The sequence below is a fragment of the Rhinichthys klamathensis genome, unplaced genomic scaffold (assembly GCF_029890125.1).
Source record: "Rhinichthys klamathensis goyatoka isolate OS25496 unplaced genomic scaffold, OSU_Roscu_1.1 h1tg000029l_1, whole genome shotgun sequence".
In the NCBI taxonomy this organism is placed as follows: Eukaryota; Metazoa; Chordata; class Actinopteri; order Cypriniformes; family Leuciscidae; genus Rhinichthys; species Rhinichthys klamathensis.
In genome coordinates this window covers 3,810,271-3,832,500 of record NW_026606579.1, presented here as the reverse complement: position 1 = coordinate 3,832,500, position 22,230 = coordinate 3,810,271, and the positions used below count along the sequence as shown (strand labels likewise).

General features: G+C 40.1%; 1 protein-coding gene across 5 annotated transcripts in view; it reads left to right on the top strand.

Moving 5' to 3' along the window:
* The window catches only part of LOC130080023 (zinc finger protein AEBP2), a 171,029-nt gene that overhangs the window by 75,111 nt on the left and 73,688 nt on the right, over window positions 1–22,230 (top strand). For 3 of the 5 annotated variants that reach the window (XM_056245292.1, XM_056245291.1, XM_056245290.1), the window contains exon 1: window positions 1,270–2,260. The exons of the other annotated variants lie outside the window; for them this stretch is intronic. In XM_056245292.1, the coding sequence (XP_056101267.1) occupies window positions 1,472–2,260 (789 nt within the window). In that variant the 5' untranslated portion in view covers window positions 1,270–1,471. Of the gene's footprint in view, window positions 1–1,269; window positions 2,261–22,230 lie in introns of those variants that run through there. 5 annotated transcript variants of the gene reach the window in all.

The window sequence follows — 22,230 nt, the reverse complement described above, 5'->3', positions numbered from 1 at the left end:
CCAGTGAATGTTAACTAGCTATATAAAACATTACAGTCGGAAAGAACTAATTGCCAAGAAAACCAAATGATCGTCATGTGATTTGTGTTTGATCTCATCGGCCATTGACTGGGAAAAGTTTACGAGCGAACTGTTAATGAACTGTAAACAGAAGATCAGTCAGCAAGAACCAGTAGAATCAAAGACAAGAAAGTGAGAGAATCTGATAAACATCTAAAAATATGAAATCTTTTCATATTTGGTGCTAATAAAGGAATTTTTGCGTGGAAAAAATACACAAAGAAAGCAGGAAACCTCGAGAGTGACTTTCAATAATATCGCAAGGAATCATGATCATAATGAATATAAAAATGTTACTGTAAAAGAAAGATAAGTCAGAAAGACCAAAGAAAGAAAGACAAAACGGTGATATAAAATCAGATAAACCCCAAAATGGAAATAATTCTTCATATCTGGGGCTAATAAATAAAGGTTTTTGTTTTTGTAGAAATGCACAAATCTTAATTAGATCTGCTCAAATATTATAGTTAAGGGAAAGTCAGTCAATAAAACTAAATGTCAAGAAAGCATAAAAGCCAGTGATTTGTTTGATACCGCAGGGAATTGTGGTTATTAGTTAACGAACTATAACATTTTACTGTAAGAGGAAAATCGGTCAGAAATCAAGAAAAGAAATCTACAAATGTGCTTTGCGTGGTAAATGAACTGTTCAAGTCCAAAACTGCACCAAGTCATGCGCAATTTCACTTTTTACGGAGCATGCAAATAAAAAAAATAAAATAAAGTTTTTGTAGTTATGTTTAATCAAATTAATTTCGAAGATTTTTTTGAAGTGTGATGTAAATGAGTTGTAAAAGTGCTCATGGGTGCGAGCAGCTGGAATCAATAAATCAGCTGACTGATGCTTTGGATTGGGTCTGATCAGGGTAATCGTTCGGCTGGTGATACGGAGCGCAGCTCGCGCGCTGTGTTAAGGACCGCCTCGCGGGCGACGGGACACTGGCCAATATTATCCAAAAGTCAAGGAAATCTTTCTGCCGCTAGAGTTTCCACGCGTGAAAATGATCCAAGAGGTGGAATAATCCAGCGAGATACGAGGGCACGAGAGAAAAACAAAGAGAGGAAGCGCGAGGGAGGGAGATCACTGATGAGGATGATGATGATGATGGTGGCCTAGAAACATCAGGAGTTATTCCTCGTTCTGCTCGACTGGATCGTAAGACGATGAGGGATTTTACGCATTGCAAAGAAAAGGGGCTCGCTTTCCTCCTCCGTGCACCCCGACTTCACTACTTTTGACTTGTGCTTTCAAGCGAGGATGCGTTGAATGCGAACTCGTGGCAGTCCGCCGCTGGAAAGTCATTCACTCACTCACTCACTCACTCTCTCACTAACTCACGTGAAAAGGAACAGCGGCTCTGCGCATTAATGCGTGTGTGCGCGAGCGCGTACGCGTGCTCTCCCGTGACCGATGGCACTGGAATCCGTGCGCAACGGCTATGTGCGCACTTGTGTCACTCCCGTGGAGCAGGACTGCTGGCACTCGTGCTTGCGGAGCCGTAGGAGCCTCTCCTCGGCCGTGTGTGTCGCCTCGCTGTCCGTGCTCCTCGCGCTGCTCGCTCATCAGTCCGCGGACTGGGACGCTGAGCGCGCACACGCGCACTCGGGATCTCCGGCGCTGCACTTGGTGACGCTCGTGGAGCTCGTGTGGCAGTTGCTCTCGCCCGTCTTCACGCTCGTGTGTGCCTTCTTTTGGGTGGGTGTGTATCTGCTCCGCTGCGGGGTGCTCATCCGTACGGCCGTGTTCCTGCTCACCGTGTGCCATCTGGGCGAAGCGGCGGCGCAGTCTCTGCTGGATGCGCATCAGCTCTACTCGTTCACGGCCACCGCGCTGGTGCTGCTCGCCTGCCTGGCCAGCGGGGCGCTCATGGTGGTGCGGCTGGGTCAGGGCATCTCCGTGCTCCTCTTCATCAGCATCATCAGGACCGTGTCGCTGCTGTCGCTGCAGAAGGTGCGCGCCAGTTGGAGACCCTACCTGGCGTACCTGCTCGGGGTGCTGGGGGTCCTGCTGGCGAGGTATGCGGACAGACTGCTGCCGGAGCAGGGCGCATCACACCGGGAGGGATCGAGGGGAGATATTCCGGTATTTAAGAGGCGCAGGAGGTCCAGCTCCGTAGTCTCGTCAGACATGGCACATCACGGCCAGACAAGGAGCAAATCTCACAGGAGGACGTCTCTGCCCTGTCTGCAGAGAGACCAGGTACACTTATTGCTCCTGCTTTTGATCACAAATACAGTACGATTCGGAATTAGTATACAGTCATTTCTTTAGAAGTATACTTGCGCAGCGTGCTTAAGTTACTGTCGCTGCTCATGAATTGAAAGCTCATATTGTTGATATTGATCGCAGCAACAACAATCGCACCAATAATAACTGGAATGATGTATTTTTAGACTGTATGTGATTACTTCTGAAATAGGAAATTAAGAGGTCGTTTTAACAACACGACTATCTTATTGTTGCTATTGATCATGATAATTAGGTCACACTTTACCTTAGTGTTTATTTGGATAAATAATAGTAATGCTAGTAAACTGCACGCACTTACTGTTGTTGCTGTTGCCTCTTATCATCACATTATGATCATAAAACATCTATAAAAATATAAAGATGAGTTTTTTGGGGGGAGGAATATTTCTGTGGGTTGTGTTTTTCCAGCATTCTTTGTTTGTCCTGACACTTTGGAGCACTTTCACTCCAGCATGCATTAGTTTTCATGTATGGCATAATTTCAGCAGAACCTACAGGAAAAGCTCATAGCTAAAGGAGTGAACTTTGACCTCTTGTACACTATTAGGTGTGCTGTTATATTTTAGCATGTTTGACCTAAACAAAAATATTACAGAACTAGCGTGCATGTGGACTACAGTGGAGATTTTGTGCTCTGCACAACCAAATTGCAAAAGCATGCAGAAGGTTATTTGATGTGAATGTTTATGCTTGCATTTGTGCATATTTGTGGTATTTTTTGCTATATACACACAAGTACAGAAGACTGGCGATTTGGCTTGTCAACGGGACGTCATTGTGTGGCCAATTGTAAATTTCTTCAGCAATGCAGTATTTTAAAAGAACATAACATTTGACACATTATTTCTTTACATTTTTGATCATCAAAGCTTTTTTGTATTTTGAGAAAAAATATATAATTATTTATATTGTTTAATTATTTTATATATAATTATTACATTATTATATTAGAATTATATTAAATAAATAAAAAATTCCAGTATATACTGCATTGTAAGCATAAAGTCTACTATACACTAGTAATGCTTAGACCGATGATTGGTAAAGTGCACAAAATATTTAGCTGAAAAATTCTACTTATAGATAAAGCTATCTCAAAGTCTAAATAATTGGCTATTGTTACGCACGGTGTTGAAATTAAACTGTTAAATCAAGTGTAAGAATTACTGCAGTGTGATTCCTTGAACTCACTGTATTCACACTTGCCCATGTTTTTGTCCTGTTTACTGCTCATGCATGTGAAAATATGCAGTGTACGATAAGCTGCCATTTCAAGTTTTGTGTTAAATCCTGTAGTGAATGTAAATGGAGATTAATTGATTTTTTATGAATTTAATTTGAAGGTCTCTAAGCAGTTTATCTTTCCTGGGACGTTTACTGTTTTTCACAGAGAAGTTGGTCTTTTTGCTGCCTTTGGTCTGCGAGTATTTAGTTTGCACCCTCTAGTGGCCGCATTATTAATGTATTTGCAATGGGAACCTTAAAAGGAAGAACATTTGTGACGAATCAATACATTGTCGTTGCAATACTTCTGGCATATTTGCTTTGAGTGTGAAATGGAAAAGAACACTGACCCCTGAGTGTGTTTTCCATGTTCTGTATAACACACACACACACACACACACACCTGGTGCACATGTGTGATGTCTGCAGTGATATTAGTTCGTATAAAGGTTTATGTGTAGTTGTTTTATCTGTGTGGTCTGGCTGTGTAAACATACCAGTGTGTGACCCCTGCACCGTTCACGTCTGCTCCGACAATAACCTGTGTGTCTCAACAGGCCACACAGAACAGCTCGAGTGCACACATGAAGACGTCGCTCTTCTGAGCTTTAAGTGCGGATCAATGTCTGCTCCACGTGTTTTGTTGGTCTGAAAACGGTTCTGGTACAGGGTTTGCACGTGATCATGTATTGATGATGTATAGTTTGCATCTTTGCACATTCCTGTCATATATATTCTAGTGTGACGCGTTTCTCACAACTGCTCGTGTCTGTATAAATCCCATTCTTGAAATGCATCTGCAGACAAATGCCAGTTTGTGAAGTTTACTTGGTAAATCCAAAGGGACAAACACAGTGAAACATGCGTCTTCTCCTCCTGAGTCATAACCGAGCTACATGATGACAGTTCAGAACAGCTCACATTTAATAAGTGTTTATGTATCGCAAAGCACCAAGGTCATGAGTTTCATTCCCAAGAGAATGCATGAATTTATCAAATGCAACATAAGTCACTTTTGATTATAAAAAAAAATTGGATAAAAAAAAAAAATGTAGACCTCCTACATGCAACTACATGTCAACTGACTCTCATTAGAGTATTACTAGACTGTTAGGGTTAGTATAATTTGACATTTACTTGCAAAGTTACTTATAGTCAATAAAACATCTGTTGAAGAGCATCAAAATAAAGTGTTAGCAGATATTTAGCAGACAGTCTACTAATACTCTGACTGCTCGTTGACATGTAGTTTCAAAGGTAGTAGAAGTCCACTTTAGACATTCTACTAACTGCCCAATTTGTATAAAAAGCACATTTATTCATTTAGCTAGCTTTTATAGTTAATTCCCTGGAAATCGAACCCGTGAGCTTGGCGTTGCAAGCATTCAACTATTTGAGCTACAGAACAGCCAAATGTAAAAAAAAAACAATTGAGAACCAAAGTACTATGTACTAATCTCTCATTCGTACCGAGCGTCCAGTAAATGTTTAATTTGGGGTGGTTGGTTATCGGCTCGTATCACCCAATGCTGCCCAGCGAGGTAAACAGGAAGTGACCTCAGAGTCGCTGTGACCATTATCCCACTCAGCAGAGCACATGCCCTGGGCGCTTTCAGTGACTTAAAATCATTCCCGTTATGAACATCGCTGTGTGAAGTGAGTTACGTAACGTTCTTCAAATGGACTGAGAACAGGACTGAAACGCTGAATTAGTCTTCCTTCTTCACTCACTTGTGGCCTTTCTATAGACTTGACTAACCTTCAATGATACAGTAGAAACATGCAGTTTTGGACCTTACAGTTGCAACTATTACTTGTAGTTAACTAGTGCCCTAGATGACCGTACCCCATCTAAAAGATAATGTATCTCATCTTGAGTGTTTCTGGGTGGTAAACTTGAACCGTACCTCGCTGCATTCACATGCGTTTAAGCGCAGGCCTCCAGAGGACGGCGTTCGTGGAAAACCCCCGTTTAATGACACGAGCAGTCGTTTCAACTCAAACACCTCACCGCATGGAGTCTTTAGAAGCCTTTAGCGGGTCACTGAGTTGCGATTAGCCCAGGGCTGCCTGGAAAAGCTGTTCGCTGTGAGCCGGAGCCTCTGGGCACAGCAGAGAGTATTTAAATCTTCTCTTAAAGGGGAAGTGTGTCCTTTTTAATGTTAAAATACTTTCTCCTGTCCCAGTTTAATATGCACAGATAAGTATAATCAAGGTTCAACGCCTACTAAAACAAGCTGTGTGAATTTAAAGTTTTAGAATTTTTGTTCTTGTTTAGAATTTTTGGTGTTCTCGCAATTTCAACTTTTTGAAGTCTGTCATAGCAGGGATTCAGCGCATGTCTCACTAGCATGTTGTGTAAAATCTGGGGTGTTTTATGGCAGACTGAAAGGGCAACAGGTTTTTGTCTTAAAGTGTGAATTAGGTTCCATTTGTAGGTTGACGTCTGCATGAATGTAAACACTGGCTCTGTAGCGCTTCAAAAACATTGCTCTGTTTGTTTGAGTGGCCCAAGACGTCATCTTTAGGCATATCGGGTGAAGAAATAATCATTTGCAACCCATTTTACTTCAATAAAATGGTATTTGGAGTAAAGCAGAATATTCAGTGAGGAAAAAAATATATATATAGTGAAGTGATCCATCCAAAATACCATTTTACTAAAGTAAGGTTGCAAAATACCCTTTTCACAGAATGTAATGACACATTTCCTCAGTTGTTAAAGGGATACTCCACTTTTTTTTGGAAATAGGCTCATTTTACAACTCCCCCAGAGTTAAACTGTTGAGTTTCACCGTTTTGAATCCATTCAGCCGATCTCCGGTTCTGGCGGTACCACTTTTAGCATAGCTTAGCATACATCATTGAAGTGGACAAGACCATTAGCATTTCTAATAAAAAAATGACCAAAGATTTTCGCTATTTTTCCTATTTAAAACTTGACTCTTCTGTAGTTACATCGTGCACTAAGACCGACGGAAAATGTAGTAGCGATTTTTATGTACATTTTTTTAAATACTTTACTGAAAGCCTTTATGTAGAATGCACTATAAAAGTATTTTAATGCATTAATTATGCCTTGTAATGCACCTAATAAGGCATTGTATATTCTCATGAATAATTGTAACCACAGTTATAATACATTATAATACTTCATTGAACATACTTTTAGAAAGTATAATGCGTTAAAACACAATGACAAACAACCAATTTCAGGTAGCAAGTACTGTGCAAATATCATAATGCATTTTAACTTTGCAGTTAAGTATTGTTCAAATTATTTCTGAAAAGATATAATGCTTTATAACATACATTATGTGTACCTTTATAATACATTAAACATATGCTTTATGCCCGTATTATGCTTTTTTCAGATATTTCCTCTCATATAGTGTGTAATAAAGCTGTTTGTGAATGTAAAAGGTTTGCATAGTTTTAAAGATCAAAGTGCAGATGAAAGTTATTGTCTCCAAAAGAAAGAACTGATTCTGAACTGCTGAAACGAGTCGTCAGTAAGTCCAGTCTTACTTCCTGTTACATACCTATGTAACAGTGTAACACATCTGCATAGTGGTCTTCATTGGCTGCCCGAACAAAGTCTACTTTGACCATAAAAGTGTGGTTTGTGATGTTCATGCTGAGAAAATTCTGTTTTCTGCGCTGCAAAATATAAAACATACTTTGCATCTTTTCTAAAGGATGAGGACTCGAACTGGGATTGATACGGGAAAACCGACACCATTGTTACTGTTCGTATTACTGTGTATCAAGCGCTGAGGAAGATCTAGAGCTAAAATTCAGATATGGTAATATAGGCATTTCATTTCCATCACACACTCTCAGCGGTAAACCAATCACAACAGACTGGGTCTTCTGACCAATCAGGGCAGAGGAAGCTCTCAAAAAGGCAGGGTTTAGAGAGTTTGAAGCGTTTCAGACGCTGTGAGAAAAGTGGTGATGGTGCAATGTATATTGCGAGATAATTAAAGTGTTTTTTGACCTTGGATGCACATAAACCTATTGTAGGAGACTCTAAAACAAAATTATGAACCTGTAAGATAAGGGGCAGTTTAAGTAAAGTGTTAACATGTTTTCTTGGCATTAAATGACAAAAAACTGCTTATTCAACGGCTAAGCATGTGACGGCAACATTTGACATCTTTCTCTCTTCTGACCAACATATTAATTCTCTTGACCCCCCCCCCCCCCCCCCCCTCGATTTAAAGTCAGAGAGACATTATCATGTTTTTTTTTTTTTATCCAACTGTTACGACTTCCACTTCTGAGAACCCCGGAAATGTGCACAAATATGCAGTGAATGCATTTAAGAAAGTACAAAAGGTCAATCCAAACGACTTAAAAAGAGAAAGAGTTTGACGCTTTTGTCACATCTCTTCTCCGGATGATTAAATGAAAGGTCCTCCCCTCTTGTTGTTCCTCCCCAGAACTAGAAAAACAGTGGCATTTTTAGTGGCCTGAGAAATTAAGATGTTTCTGTTTCTTTTGTGATGGAGGAGAGGATAATGTCTTAGATTTCTGGAGGAGAAGAAAAGGGTGTGCGAGTAGCTATTTGAGGGATGACGCAAATGGAGATCCATAGAGACCTGGAGTATGTTTCTGTGCCATGGGCCTTTTTTTCTCCTCTTCTTTTTTTGTTAAGAGGTCCTTTTCCCAGCCTGGTGGAGATATGAGGTTAGTAGGTGGGACTTTTCTGCCTGCCAGGACTGATAATAAACCTCAGCTCAATGAGATCTGAAAAAGCAGCCGATGTGCCCTGAAGGTAATGGTTTCCTGTCTGAAGTGGACCGTGCTTCATTCCTCGCGGTTCTGCCCTTACCTGCAGTAGCTGAGAGATTTTTAATCTACACCAGAGCACTCGACACGCTGAGGGTTGTTTTCCTTCCTGCAGTCTACGGTTCTCCGCTCGCTCTCACTGTAATTGGTCTGGTCTGCGTCGCTGCGGCAGACAGAGGGATCTTTGACGTCGACTCGCTGTATTTTGCTTGTAAGAGGCCTCGCGTCCAGTCGGACCGTGCCAGGCCTGGAATGTGTAGCCTCAGCTGTCTTGCCTGAGCGGGCGGCTGCCAAAAACCTCATCCATTTTAAAAATGCTAGCAGTTTGACTCTTTCCAAACAACCTAGAAGGAGCTGGACAAGCAGGTTTGCTTACAGAGGACTATCTGAACCAGGTGCGCAGCTGGCGCTAACTGACGGAGCAAAGAAAACCAAATGACATTAGCTGTTCTACATATGTCAATCTAAAAATGAACTGCAGAAACCTCCAGCTGCTGTAAAAGCGTGTCTTGAGAATAAAGGCTGTTCAAAGGCTTCTGGAAATGTAAAAAGCATTGAAGATTTGAAGACGAAGTCGCCTATATGAGATGCCCAGAAGTGAGAGATGCTTGCGCTTCACTTCTTTGCAGACTAGGACTGTGCTGTGAATATATTTCCCCTTATTTTGCTGGTGATTTATGAAATCAAAGCAACGTTGTGACGTCTAAACATGGCAAAAATGGCATTACATTTATGTGAATCAGCTGAATCAAACTGAGAATCAATTCAGAATTTTGATTCAGTGATTTGAACTAAGTTTTTTATACTAATTAGATCCTAATTAGCTGATCCAGTTAACTAATTAAAGATTTTACAACAATGGTTCCTCAGATTTTTTTTTTTTTTTTTTTTTTTGTGGGGGGTGATTTTAAACATTTAAAAGAAAATACATCAATATTTGGTGGTATAAACTGAGTTTGGCCAAAGGGCTAAAAAATATATTTTTATTATGAATACTAGTCTTTCAGTGAATTGATTCAAAATGATGATTCAATGATATGTTTGCATCAGCAATCAGCCCTACATTTGTTCTTGTTCCAGTCAGAAGCCGTTTCACTCGGATATACGTCACAATAAGGGAAGAAAAGACTATCTCAACTTCTGTTTCATGTACATTACATGTATTAATACATATAAAATATATAAATTGAATTCGGCTGAGTGCACACACATTAGTGTTTTCTGTTGGTGTGTGTTGTTTGTCACACATATTTCATCTCCCCAGCCGATGGACGGCCGCTGGCGAGAGGGCGCTTGTTATTTTAACCTGTGCTGGCCGAGCCCCAGCGCCCCTCTCTCTCCCATATGAGCGGCCCGCCTCAGACAAGGCCTGTCTTGTTAACTCGCTCAGTGGCATGTTTTAGTTTCGAAAATATGGATGGCAGATGGTGTAGTGATGGGGGAAGTTTCTGAGTTGAGCCAGTCATTGACAAAAACGCCGTCTGTACATCTGTCTGTTTGTCAGACCGTCTCTCTCACTCGTTCTCGCTAAGGTTTACGCTTTTGAGGGACGGTTTTCTTTTTCAAAGTATTTTTGAATTAGGGAAGCATTGCCCTGGAGCGTTTATAGAACATGTGCTCAAAAAGGCAAACAAAGTGCTTAAAATTTCATCCTGATTATCTTGATCATTTTAGCTAACGCTGTCTATTTAATTTTGTGCAATTTATTTATTTAACAATTTGTCATTATTTTATATTTATTTTAAATTAATTTATTGTATTATAATATGTATAATTGTATTTATAATTTTTTAATATTCATTCAATTATTTACATATTTCAAATTAATTGACCAGTTTAGTTAAATACATTATTATAATTAATTCCTTTAAATTCCTTTAATTTTAATCAATTAACAGCACTAATTTCCTTTCATGGAAATTTTCACATTTAATTTAACTCAATTATTTTCATAAAGGTTTTACAGACTATTTACATACATTTATTCTGCTCATGTTTCACAAATATGATCATATTTTTTTTTGCTGTCATGCTGTTTGAGCAAAGATTAGCTTAAAAAAATTCAGTGGTATCCTGTAACATGAATTTATGACAATAATTAAACATGAAATAACCGTGTCCGTATTTGTGAGTCTCTGGGAAGCTTCTTAAATCCACCTCATTAATTGTGACTAATATCTTTATCAGTAAGGGTGGGAAACAGAATTCTAGAGTTCCCTGTTATCACAGCAAACCCCTCACGTATCCTGAGGGGACTCCTGACGCAAAAGCTCTTTGTGAGGCTTTGATAACAGCCGGCGCTACGTTTTACCACCAGCTTCTCAGAGGAAACAATGAAACGGCAGCTGGAAGATTTTAACTGCAGCCAAGAAACACGCAAACTTGCTTAGTTGACATGTTACTGCAGCTTGCACCTTAGCTGCCTGTGTGTGTGTGTGTGTGTGTGTGTGTGTGTGTGTGTGTGTGTGTGTGTTTGGTCTATCAGATAATTGCATGCGCAATTGTGACCGTTGCAGCTGGAAGTGTTTTTCGGCCGCTTGTTAGCCGGGTTAAGCGTGTAACTGGCCTAATAACGTGAAGCCACACAGTCAAAGTTTTACCGTCAGAGCTCGTGTGAGAAATCGGCCCCTGCTTTACGTCAGGAGTTGACAGGTACCGTGAGAACGGATGCACACTTATGCCCACCCACCACTGCTAGATCTGAATCTCTGACAACTGACCAGTAAAACCACTGTGCTTAGATCTGTTGATCTGGTGGGGAAGGTACTCTAAAGTCAGCATGAAATGAAAACTCACCCCATTTTCCTTTTCAAAATGCATCTTATCATTAACAATTCATCCGTGCATTTTAATTTGTAAAAAATGTCTTGACCTCGTAATGTTTAATCAAAATGTCTTAACTGGATCTCTTCCATTTAAAACAACTAACTTCGAATTCGATTTCTCCCATTATTCAGTGCGCTTAAATTCCGCCCCTCCACTTTTTGAGTGCCATGCCCACATCTCAAAATCAACCACCGCTGCATATAACCATGGTTGATGGTTAGCCCCACAGTTTTTCTTTTGTAATAATCCGTTACACTCGGATGTACGTCACAATACGGAAGAAAAGATCTCTCGCTACTTCAGTTTCAGACTTTAAACTCGTAATGTATCTGTAGCAATGGAACCTATTGTAGCTTAGGAGGTTTTTGTAAATAAACATCAAATGATATCATTTATTTCTGCATTCAGAACATTTATCTGGCACAAAAACAGCGTTAAACATTATGAAATGGCATATAATAAATATTTGACTACTAAAGTTGTGTCCCAAATGACATTATGCATTTATACTACGCACTATACTCAACTGTGTACCGGTAGTTTCTGGAGGTTATTTTGTCATTCAGCATCAGTCTGTTAGCTCCTCCCCCTCAACATCAGAGTCTGTTAGCTCCTCCCCCTCAACATCAGAGTCTGTTAGCTCCTCCCCCTCAACATCAGAGTCTGTTAGCTCCTCCCCCTCAACATCAGAGTCTGTTAGCTCCTCCCCCTCAACATCAGAGTCTGTTAGCTCCTTCCCCTCAACATCAGAGTCTGTTAGCTCCTCCCCCTCAACATCAGAGTCTGTTAGCTCCTCCCCCTCAACATCAGAGTCTGTTAGCCCCTCCCCCTTTAACATCAGAGTCTGTTAGCTCCTCCCCCTCAACATCAGAGTCTGTTAGCTCCTTCCCCTCAACATCAGTCTATTAGCTCCTCCCCCTCAACATCAGAGTCTGTTAGCTCCTCCCCCTCAGCATCAGAGTCTGTTAGCTCCTCCCCCTCAACATCAGAGTCTGTTAGCTCCTCCCCCTCAACATCAGAGTCTGTTAGCTCCTCCCCCTCAACATCAGAGTCTGTTAGCTCCTCCCCCTCAACATCAGAGTCTGTTAGCTCCTCCCCCTCAACATCAGAGTCTGTTAGCTCCTCCCCCTCAACATCAGAGTCTGTTAGCTCCTCCCCCTCAACATCAGAGTCTGTTAGCCCCTCCCCCTCAACATCAGACTCTGTTAGCCCCTCCCCCTCAACATCAGAGTCTGTTAGCTCCTCCCCCTCAACATCAGAGTCTGTTAGCTCCTCCCCCTCAACATCAGAGTCTGTTAGCTCCTCCCCCTCAACATCAGAGTCTGTTAGCTCCTCCCCCTCAACATCAGAGTCTGTTAGCTCCTCCCCCTCAACATCAGAGTCTATTAGCCCCTCCCCCTCAACATCAGAGTCTATTAGCCCCTCCCCTTCCACCATATAAGGAAAGCTATAACATTTGAGTTCATGAAGTGTCCAACATTCTACGCTTCCTTTTTCCTGTTTGTTTTTAAGCACCGTCATTCTTTTTGGAATTTTCATTGTGAACAGTACTTGCACTACTTATACTACAATATGGCGTAGAGTAGTGCATAAGTACACGAATTGGGACACACTTTGAATTCTGTCGTGCTACACCGCTAATTGTTGGAAACAGTAGCTTGTTACTGGAAAAGCTACAGTGTTTTGTTAACAGCTAAGCTATTGCTGTGCTTCTGAAAAAGGCTACCAGCATTAGCGCAACCCAGTTAGTTTCTGCCCAGCAGTTTTGAGGACTAGTATCGCAGAAAGTTTAAGGTTTAGCTTCTGTAGCTGTAGTATATAAAGTGGATCTATTTACAACAGCTGATCCACATGACGTCTCCAGGTCTGCTCGCCAGTGTCCACCTCATACATCAGAGGGCCGCTCCTAGTGACAATCTTCCCAGGCGTCCACTTGTCCCCTCGGTAGTCACGTGCCAGTACCTGCTGTCCCACATCGAAGCTCCTTGGTTGTTCACTTGAAAAGCCACTGAACTGTTTGTTCTGCACTTCTCTCCTCAGGTTTGGTTTCAGAAGGTCAATGCGAGATCTCAGCTGTCTGTTCATAAACAGCAGTGAGGAAGATGACCTGTCATGCTTAGAGCTGCATAGCATAACTGAAGAAGACAGAAAAATAATATGGGTCACAACAACAGTGTCTGGAGTGAAACTCAAAATGGAACTGGACACAGGTTCAGCTTTATCAGTGATCTCTGAGACCGACTATGACAGGCTGTTCTCCCACTTATCACTGAAAAAAACGTCATTGATGTTAAAAACGTATACAGGTGAAAAAGTGTCACCAAAAGGGAAGCTTAATGTGGACGTGGTCTATGGTGACCAAACACACAAGTTAGAGCTCTATGTCCTAAAAAACCACAGGCCCAGCACTACTGGGGCGTGAATGGCTGAGGAAAATTCAGCTTGACTGGCATGCAATAAAAGCCCTGAATATCTCAATAGGCCTCAAGAGCTCCACCTGCAGGCTTGACCAGAGACTGCCACAGTTGTTGGAGGCTAATGCACACGTGTTTGAGAAAGGCATTGGTAAACTTAAACACCTGAAAGCAAAAATTGAACTTGACAAAGATGCCAACCCGAGATTCCACAAGGCGCGCCCGGTGCCGTATGCACTACGTCCCAAGATAGACGCCGAACTGCAGAACTTGGAGGCATCCGGCATTCTCTCAAAAGTTGACTGGAGTGACTGGGCTACGCCCATTGTTCCCGTGATGAAGAAAGGGAAAAGTGAAGTGCGCATATGTGGGGACTTCAAAGTGAGCATCAACCCGGTGCTGCGCACGGTGCAGTACCCCCTTCCACGAATCGAAGACATCTTCTCAGCATTGGCTGGTGGGGAGAAGTTTTCAAAGATCGACTTGTCACAGGCCTATCTCCAGATGGAAGTGGAGGAGTCAAGCAAAAAGTTCCTAACCATCAACACGCATAAGGGACTTTACCAATACAACCGACTTGTGTTTGGTGTTGCGTCCGCCCCAGCCATTTGGCAAAGAGCCATGGACCAGGTGCTCCAGGACATCCCTGGAACACAATGCTACCTGGACGATATTATCATAACAGGAAAAGATGATGATGATCATCACCAAAACCTGCCCAGGATGCCAGAGCATTCAAAATGCACCGTCACAGGCTCCCCTACATCCATGGGAATGGCCGTCTGCACCCTGGCAGAGAGTGCACGTTGATTTTGCTGGCCCTTTCATGAACTCTATGTTTCTCATAGCTGTGGACGCTCACTCAAAATGGCCAGAAGTAGTCCCAATGAAATCAACAACATCAGAAAAGACTGTTTCTGTTCTGAGAACCATCTTCGCCAGGAATGGCCTGCCTGAGCAAATTGTGAGTGACAATGGTCCACAGTATACTTCTGAAGAGTTTCAAGATTTCATGAAAAAGAATGGTATCAAGCATTTCAAGTCAGCACCTCACCATCCAGCAACAAACGGATTAGCAGAACGGTTCGTACAAACATTCAAAAAGTCCATAAAAGCAATGACAAAAGAAGACATCTCACTTCAACACAAAATTGACAATTTCCTCCTGGTGTACCGCAATTCTGTCCATGCAACAACTAATCGGACACCTGCAATGCTGTTTATGAACAGACAGCTGAGATCTCGCATTGACCTTCTGAAACCAAACCTGAGGAGAGAAGTGCAGAACAAACAGTTCAGTGGCTTTTCAAGTGAACAACCAAAGAGCTTCGATGTGGGACAGCAGGTACTGGCACGTGACTACCGAGGGGACAAGTGGACGCCTGGGAAGATTGTCACTAGGAGCGGCCCTCTGATGTATGAGGTGGACACTGGCGAGCAGACCTGGAGACGTCATGTGGATCAGCTGTTGAATGCTCAACCAAAGACACCGGAGCAACCAGGACGTCCACCTGATCCTGGAACCAACTCTGATCACAGTACAGTGACACCCACAGTTACAGAGGAAGTGCCCCCTGCAGTGAGCACTCCGCAAGTGCCCAGGCGTAACCCTGAACGACTCAGGGTACCCCCGAAAAGATTGGATTTATGAGTTCACTTATGAGACTTATGCATTTCAAAAAAACAAAAAAAACAAAACAAAAAAAAAGGGGTTTCAATATTTGTCAACTGAATAACAAATTGTGTTTAATGCATTGGCAATGTTGTATGTTACTTAGTTATGTAGCATTAATCTAAAAGGGGAGGAATGTAGTATATAAAGTGGATCTATTTACTTCTGCGGAACCACTCCCCTAGCTACTGAGTTTACCTATAGGTTATCCGCTGATGCATTGATACTGTGTCATTGTTTACCGATGAAGCTAAGTAAAGGCACGTTCATTTCACCTCCGAGTTGAATCCTTTATTCTAATATACTATGTTGGGGTAAAGACACAACAGTAGCAGTATTGGTATGGAAATAAAACTGTATTTTTTCATACTAATGTATTTGGCTTTATAGCTATTTGTGGCTAGCCCAGTTTTGCTTATACTAAGTGATGTTTAGGAATATATTGAAAGACCATCGTACAAATTATTCTGTTTGTTTAACATTTCTCCTAAGGCTTGACATTTAACAGATAGTAAAGATATATCTACTAAACACTGAAGACATTATAGCAGAAACAAAGACAACATTGTTTTTATGTTCAATAAGTGCCATGCTTAAAAATGTTAAGCACACTTAGCGTTTGTTTATGTATGTGCGTGTGCAGATATGCACAGAATTGTTTTGTGGACTCACATGGATAAAGTCATTTATGTGTTTGCTTAGTTTGCTGTCATGCTGCTTTAACAATTTCATTGGAGGCGATTAAAACTTATAGGGATTTTTATGCCACATCTCTTCCTGTTCTTCTCACTGGGAGGGAGAAAAGGAAAAAGCAAGAGAGAGGGTAGGATAAAGAGAGAAAGAGGGCATGCTTCCTTCACAGATGTGATCCATCTGTACAGGACCTGAAAGAAACACTCGTGCATTTCTTTTAGCAGAATAAGCATTGAGAATCGGACATTTCTAGGTCTGTCCCATTGGCAAAACCTGTTCAGAAATGGTTGCTCCATAGAAATTTCCAGAATGCACAGTGGAACCAGTGAGCATATTAACTTATGGACATGTAGGCATGTCTACTGAATGATTATTCATGTACCATGGTATTACAGGTCCCAAAAGAGAGGGTTCTCCAAAGAACCTTTCAGTGAAAGTTAATTTTATTAAGAATACTTAAGTAAAGTTCGAGTATATTTTCAAGTATACTAATATCAGTGCATTTTGCAGAAATGTTTTTCCAATGAGCCTTGGTTGGAATTGGTATTTGTGGGTAATTTAAAGTGATGCATGAGGGGGAGTGTGTGTGTGTGTGTGTGTGTGTGTAATGGTGTGCTGCAGGCATTTGACCTGATGAAAGTGACCCCAAACAGCAAGAGCTTCCTTGCGTTCCTTTGTGTGTGACGCCTACAGAGACGGGAATGTTCATTTTAGTGATTCATGTCATATCTGGAGAGGTTATCCTGATCCTGAAAGCCAAAAGTGTGAACTAGTTTTGTGTTTGATCTTAGCTTGGTATAGTCTTGGTACTACCGTGCAAGTTTAATACTTGGGCTTAGATGTTAGTTAAGCATATAAACAACCTTTAGCGACCGTAATACTGTTGTTTGACTGGAGAGAGTGTGATTTTAAGAGTTAGAATGGATCATGTGACACTGAAGACTGGAGTAATGATGCCGAAAATCACAGGAATAAATTACATTTTAAAGTAGATTCGTCAGAAAACAGGTTTAAATTGTAATAATATTTCACACGTTTTTACTGTATTTTTGAGACTTCTTTCAAAACCATGAAAAAAATCTTACCAACCTTTTGAACGGTAGTATAGCAAACAGCTACTTTAATCATATTGTTCGATTTGATCTCCATGATTCTCCTCATTCTACCATACACAACATCATCAGTTTGCCGTTATGTAACATTAAAGTCAGAGCAGATGAGTTGCGTCCCATTGGCGATGCCCGGCTGGCACTCGAATGACATCTGGCACCTCCACCGTGGACCTCATCTGCCGTCCTGCACTTACGTCTCGCCGTTACATAACGGGACGCTTCTGCGGTGAAGGAGGTTGACCTATTGGATGAGGGTCAGTTCTGTGAGACCGATTGACTAAATGCTAAAGTCAATCGTACCAACAGAAAGATTGTCCTCGTGTGTCCTGCATTAAACCACCCAGATAGACCTACACTGACCCAATCCCTGTTTCAATCATGTGCATTTATATAACACTGGCCATTGTTTTTCATCATCTTTAATGACATTTCAGATCTTTTATTTTATCTTCAGAGCTCAATGTTATCAGTTCGTTTTACAAATGAATATATGATCCATTTCAATCCAAAGAAATTTACAATGATGATGCATTGCTACTGTAGCTACATCAATTGTTTGTTTAATAAAGTCACAGCGTCCCATCGTCAAATGAAAACAAATACAAGCTTTATTTTATCTTTCCTCTTGTTAGTTTGCTGATGTTATACAAACACTACCATTTGTAGAACAGGTCAGTACATTTATTTATTTTTTATTTTTTCAGCAAGTATGCATTAAATTGATCAAAAGTGACAGTAAAGACATTTATCCCCGGTTTCACAGACAAGACTTAAGCTAGTCCCAGATTAAATTGCATGTTTGAGCTGTTTCAACTGAAAGAAACTTATCTTAAAATATGTCAGTGCATGTGTTTTGTCTCAAGATGCACACCAGTAATGTTTTGTTTTTTTCATAGACACTTTTAAAAAAGTTACTTAAATGTCCTAATTGAACTAAAGCCTAATCCTAGTTTAGTCTAAGCCCTGTCTGTGAAACCAGGCCTTAGAATGTTACAAAAAAGTTTCTATTTCAAATAAATGCTGTTTTTTTTGTTTGTTTTTTGGGACTTTCTATTCATCAAACAATCCTGGAAAAAAAAACATTTTAAAATATATTTACATAGAAAACAGATATTTTAAATTGTGATCTTTTTTCACAATATTAATGTTTTACTGTGTATTTGGTCAAGCATGGCAGCCTTTTTGAGCATAAGAGAGTTGTTTCAAAAATGAGAAGATAGTGATCAAATTACATTTCATTAAAATCACCTGTCAAGTTTATAACATATTACATCAGCATATGAGAGTCAGATTGGACGACCACAGGGACAATTTCATTTTCTCTTTCAAATTTTTCAAATTTCTCATTTAACTGTTCATCTATTGCCAAAATTATGAAAAAAAGATCAGTCAAGAATAGAAAATTATTGAAAATATTAACATCAGGAATGTCAGAATCAGAATGTGTAGTTAGTGCATAAAAAGTGTCCGGCAAGATTTGTCAATTGGATTGGCGTTTATTCTCTTTAGCAGTGTGACGTATTTCACTGAGTTCCCTGATTATTTCGACTTCAGCGAGTGAAGAACACGTTTATACTCACTTGCGTTATGTATCATACGTTATCGTCTCTGACAGACTGCATGTTGAAGCCGCGATGACGAAGTTGTCCAGGGAATGCTAAACTCGCTGGTCCTCTGCTTCTCGTAATCACTGCCATATCATGCACCTTATTTTCTGACAGACATCAATGTCGTGATATTTAAATGATGTGGATTTGAAAACAGATGGACTGTAAGGTAATTTATTATTCATTTCTTTGCCGACAAGTATTCGTGTGTTACGTCGATGTTTTTAGGTCTGATATTCCTACCGACAGCCGGCCTTAGTTTATGACAGACGTGATAACACGCGTGAGGGATGAGCCATGTTTGATTTTTGGGTAATTGTAAAAAACGTAGTTCATTATACGGAATGAAGTTTATTTTGTGGCTTAAATAAATGACATGTTACTCAGAGACTGACTTGTTTGGTTAGGGTTATTAAATGAAACAAAAGGACAAGTAAGCTTCTTAAATCATTTATCTAAGTCAAGCATCACTATTAATAGTGCTTAAACTTTTGGTTTGTGATCTGAATAAACCCCTAAAACTAAGCATTGGACTTTGAGATGTATTTGTGCTGCACTGCTTGTGCCCCAGACATGAATGATTCCTCAAATCCCCTGGCTTCATTTCCACATGATACTAGTCTCACAGTCAGTCACTCTCCATCTCGTCCTCGGAGGTTTAAACCCGGCTGTCTCTCGACCCCAACCTGTGAAGCAGCACATCTGACATTTCAAACAAACCAGGCCGGCCGTGCGGCAGACGGCTTTGTCAAATAAACAGAGCAGAGCCTGTTGGCGCTGGTTTGCGGGCTGAGCTGAAGAGCTTCTCTCAGGGTTTGGGCTGTTGATGAACAGATGTGTCCAGGTGTTCCCGCTCTCCGGCCCGCCGCTAATGGCTGTCACGAGACTCTGTGCAAGCACTGTCCCTGATCACAAGGGCTAATGGATTCATCTCTGGTGTGTGAGAAGAGCTTATCTGTATGTGGCTGTTATAGGCTACGTTCAGAATAGCTTTTTTTGCACTTTAAAGTGTGTATACGATATTCATTTTCTCTATGACCTGCTTTATTTACTAGAATTTGCTTGATATAAAAGATCAGTGTGCTCAACTTGACCTTTTATTTCCATGTGACTATGGTCTGAAAGTAATGTCAGCCAACATTTATTTCCTTTTTTTTATAAATCTTTTTATTTTGATATTCATTTCCTAGTTTAATTTGCCGAGTTAAGCATGCAAACACTTCCATAAAGTCATGAACTTTTCTGTTTTTAGTTACGCTGTTGTCTTCACACTGCAAAAAAAAATCTTAAATCAAGATTATTTGAGATGCAAAATGACATAAAATATTAAGTCTTGTTTTCTGTGTAAAAAAAATGTTTTAAAATAGAGTTTATGCTTTAAACTGCCAAACGTCAGAAAAATAAACCCAATTCAAAGGGAAAACAAGTTAGATAGATTAACTTAATTTTGATACATTTTTCAGAAAGCAAGACTTAATATCTCATTGGTTCATAAGCGCATGTATCTTAATTTGAGAACATTTTTATATTTGTACATGCCAAAATGCTGAGTAAGACCATTATTTTTTGCAGTGCAACGTCATTGGCTAAATGATTTTGCGTCGTTTATCTAGTATAAAACATTCTCACAAGCCATGGAGCTGAATTTCAAGACTCTTTCCAAGTAGTTTAGCGAATCACTCTGAATCAAAATGATCTGTTAAGAATCCTTATCCAGTAACCACAAACATCTGGAAAGGTTGTGAAAAAGTCACGGAATGAAGTTGTTCAAAAATGGGAACATTACATATGGCATAGTGTTTCACACACAAGTAGTAAACAAAATATAGTTAAAAAGACAAAATCCTTTTTTAATTGCACTGCACTGTAACTAATAAATTAAGATTAAATATGAATTGATTGCAGTTAAAAAGAATAATAAATAGTAAACAGAAAAAAAGCATTCAGTATATAATATTCCATTCTGAACATAGTTACATAGTAGCGTTCTTTCTTTCTTTCTTTGTACTTTCTTGTAATGTTTGTTTTATCCCTTTCTCTCTAATAGAGTAATTGTGTATAAACGCATACATTGGAAAATGGATTTCTCTGGAAGTGCTCATCTGTGTCACAGATGAGAGGGTGCAGTAAGTGTATGACGCTGGTTGGAGCCATTAAAGCGACACACACATACACACACGCACACACACACACACACACACACACACACACCTCTGAGAGCCCCAGTGGTTCTGTTTGGCAGTGCTGGGATGGTATCATTAGTCGGGCTCTCAGGGTACATAAGGGCCTGTGTTAATGTCAGAATGGGCCGCTGGGCATGATATCCCCATTCACTCTCTGGACTGTCCATTCAGCACTAAGCACTCGCTCTCTTTCTCTCTCATCCACCACAAAATCTCTTATTGGATTAGGTTGTTGTGGTAAGGAAGGCAAGTATTTTACTTAGAAACAATTCCCCATCGTTCTAGGAAATTAACTCTTGTGGCTTGTTGTGTGTTGTTCTTGCTGACACCCATTTTCCTTGTTTTTTTATTTCATTTTTTACATGAAATGCCATTTGCATCACATGTGATGCATTTCAATGTGAAAAAACCTATAATTGGAATAACATGTATTGAAAAATCAACATAAACTCACCACCCAACAGTCCAGATTCATATGCCATAACAATTCAAAATAGCAAAAAATGCTGGTGGCACCAGCTGTGCACATGTTACAACTTATCCTAGTTGTGACGTAAATGGCCACTAAGTTACAATTTACAGTATGCAATACTAAAAAATATGAATTGCACCAATAAACTTAGTTGACATGTAACTCTTCGTAAAAACTAAATATTTACAGAAGCCTCTGACCAGAAGGAATAGTTGGAATAAAAGAGCTGATTGATTTGAATTACATCAATAAGCTCTTGTTTTGCCTGACAAAATGCGAATCTTGTGACATTTGCACTTCACATTCTAAGAGCGAGATTATTTGAGTTAATTACTGGTAACGCTTTATTTCAATGGTCCACTTTAGACATTCTACTAGCTATAAATAGCTCTGCAACTACATGTCAACGAGCAGTCTTTAGAGTATTAGCGTCTGATAAATATCTGCTAACACTTTATTTTGATGCTCTTCAACAGATAATCTACTGACTGTAAGTAACTTTGCAAGTACATGTCAACTTATTCTACTAACCCGAACACCTAACAGTCTACTAGTACTCTGAGAGTTAGTTGACATGTTGTTACAAAGTTACTTATAGTTAGTATAATGTCTTCTAACCATCAAAAGTGGACTATCAAAATAAAGTGTAACCAAATTACTTTGGTAGCGGCTCTTTAACACGAACCCAGTGTCATTTCTTATGTTTTTTTATCAGTATTTTTTTTATTGCTTTTCAAATACATTGTCTGAAATGTTATTTACAGACTCATTTCATTTTTAAGTGTGTTATTTCCTGATTATCATATTACGCGACTACGCATTACTTTATGGAGACCTTAAGACATACTAGCTAAGTTCCGCCTTGAGAACAAATGGTGCAAACAAATAAAGGATAGTGTTCGTTACAAACTAGGTAGTATTT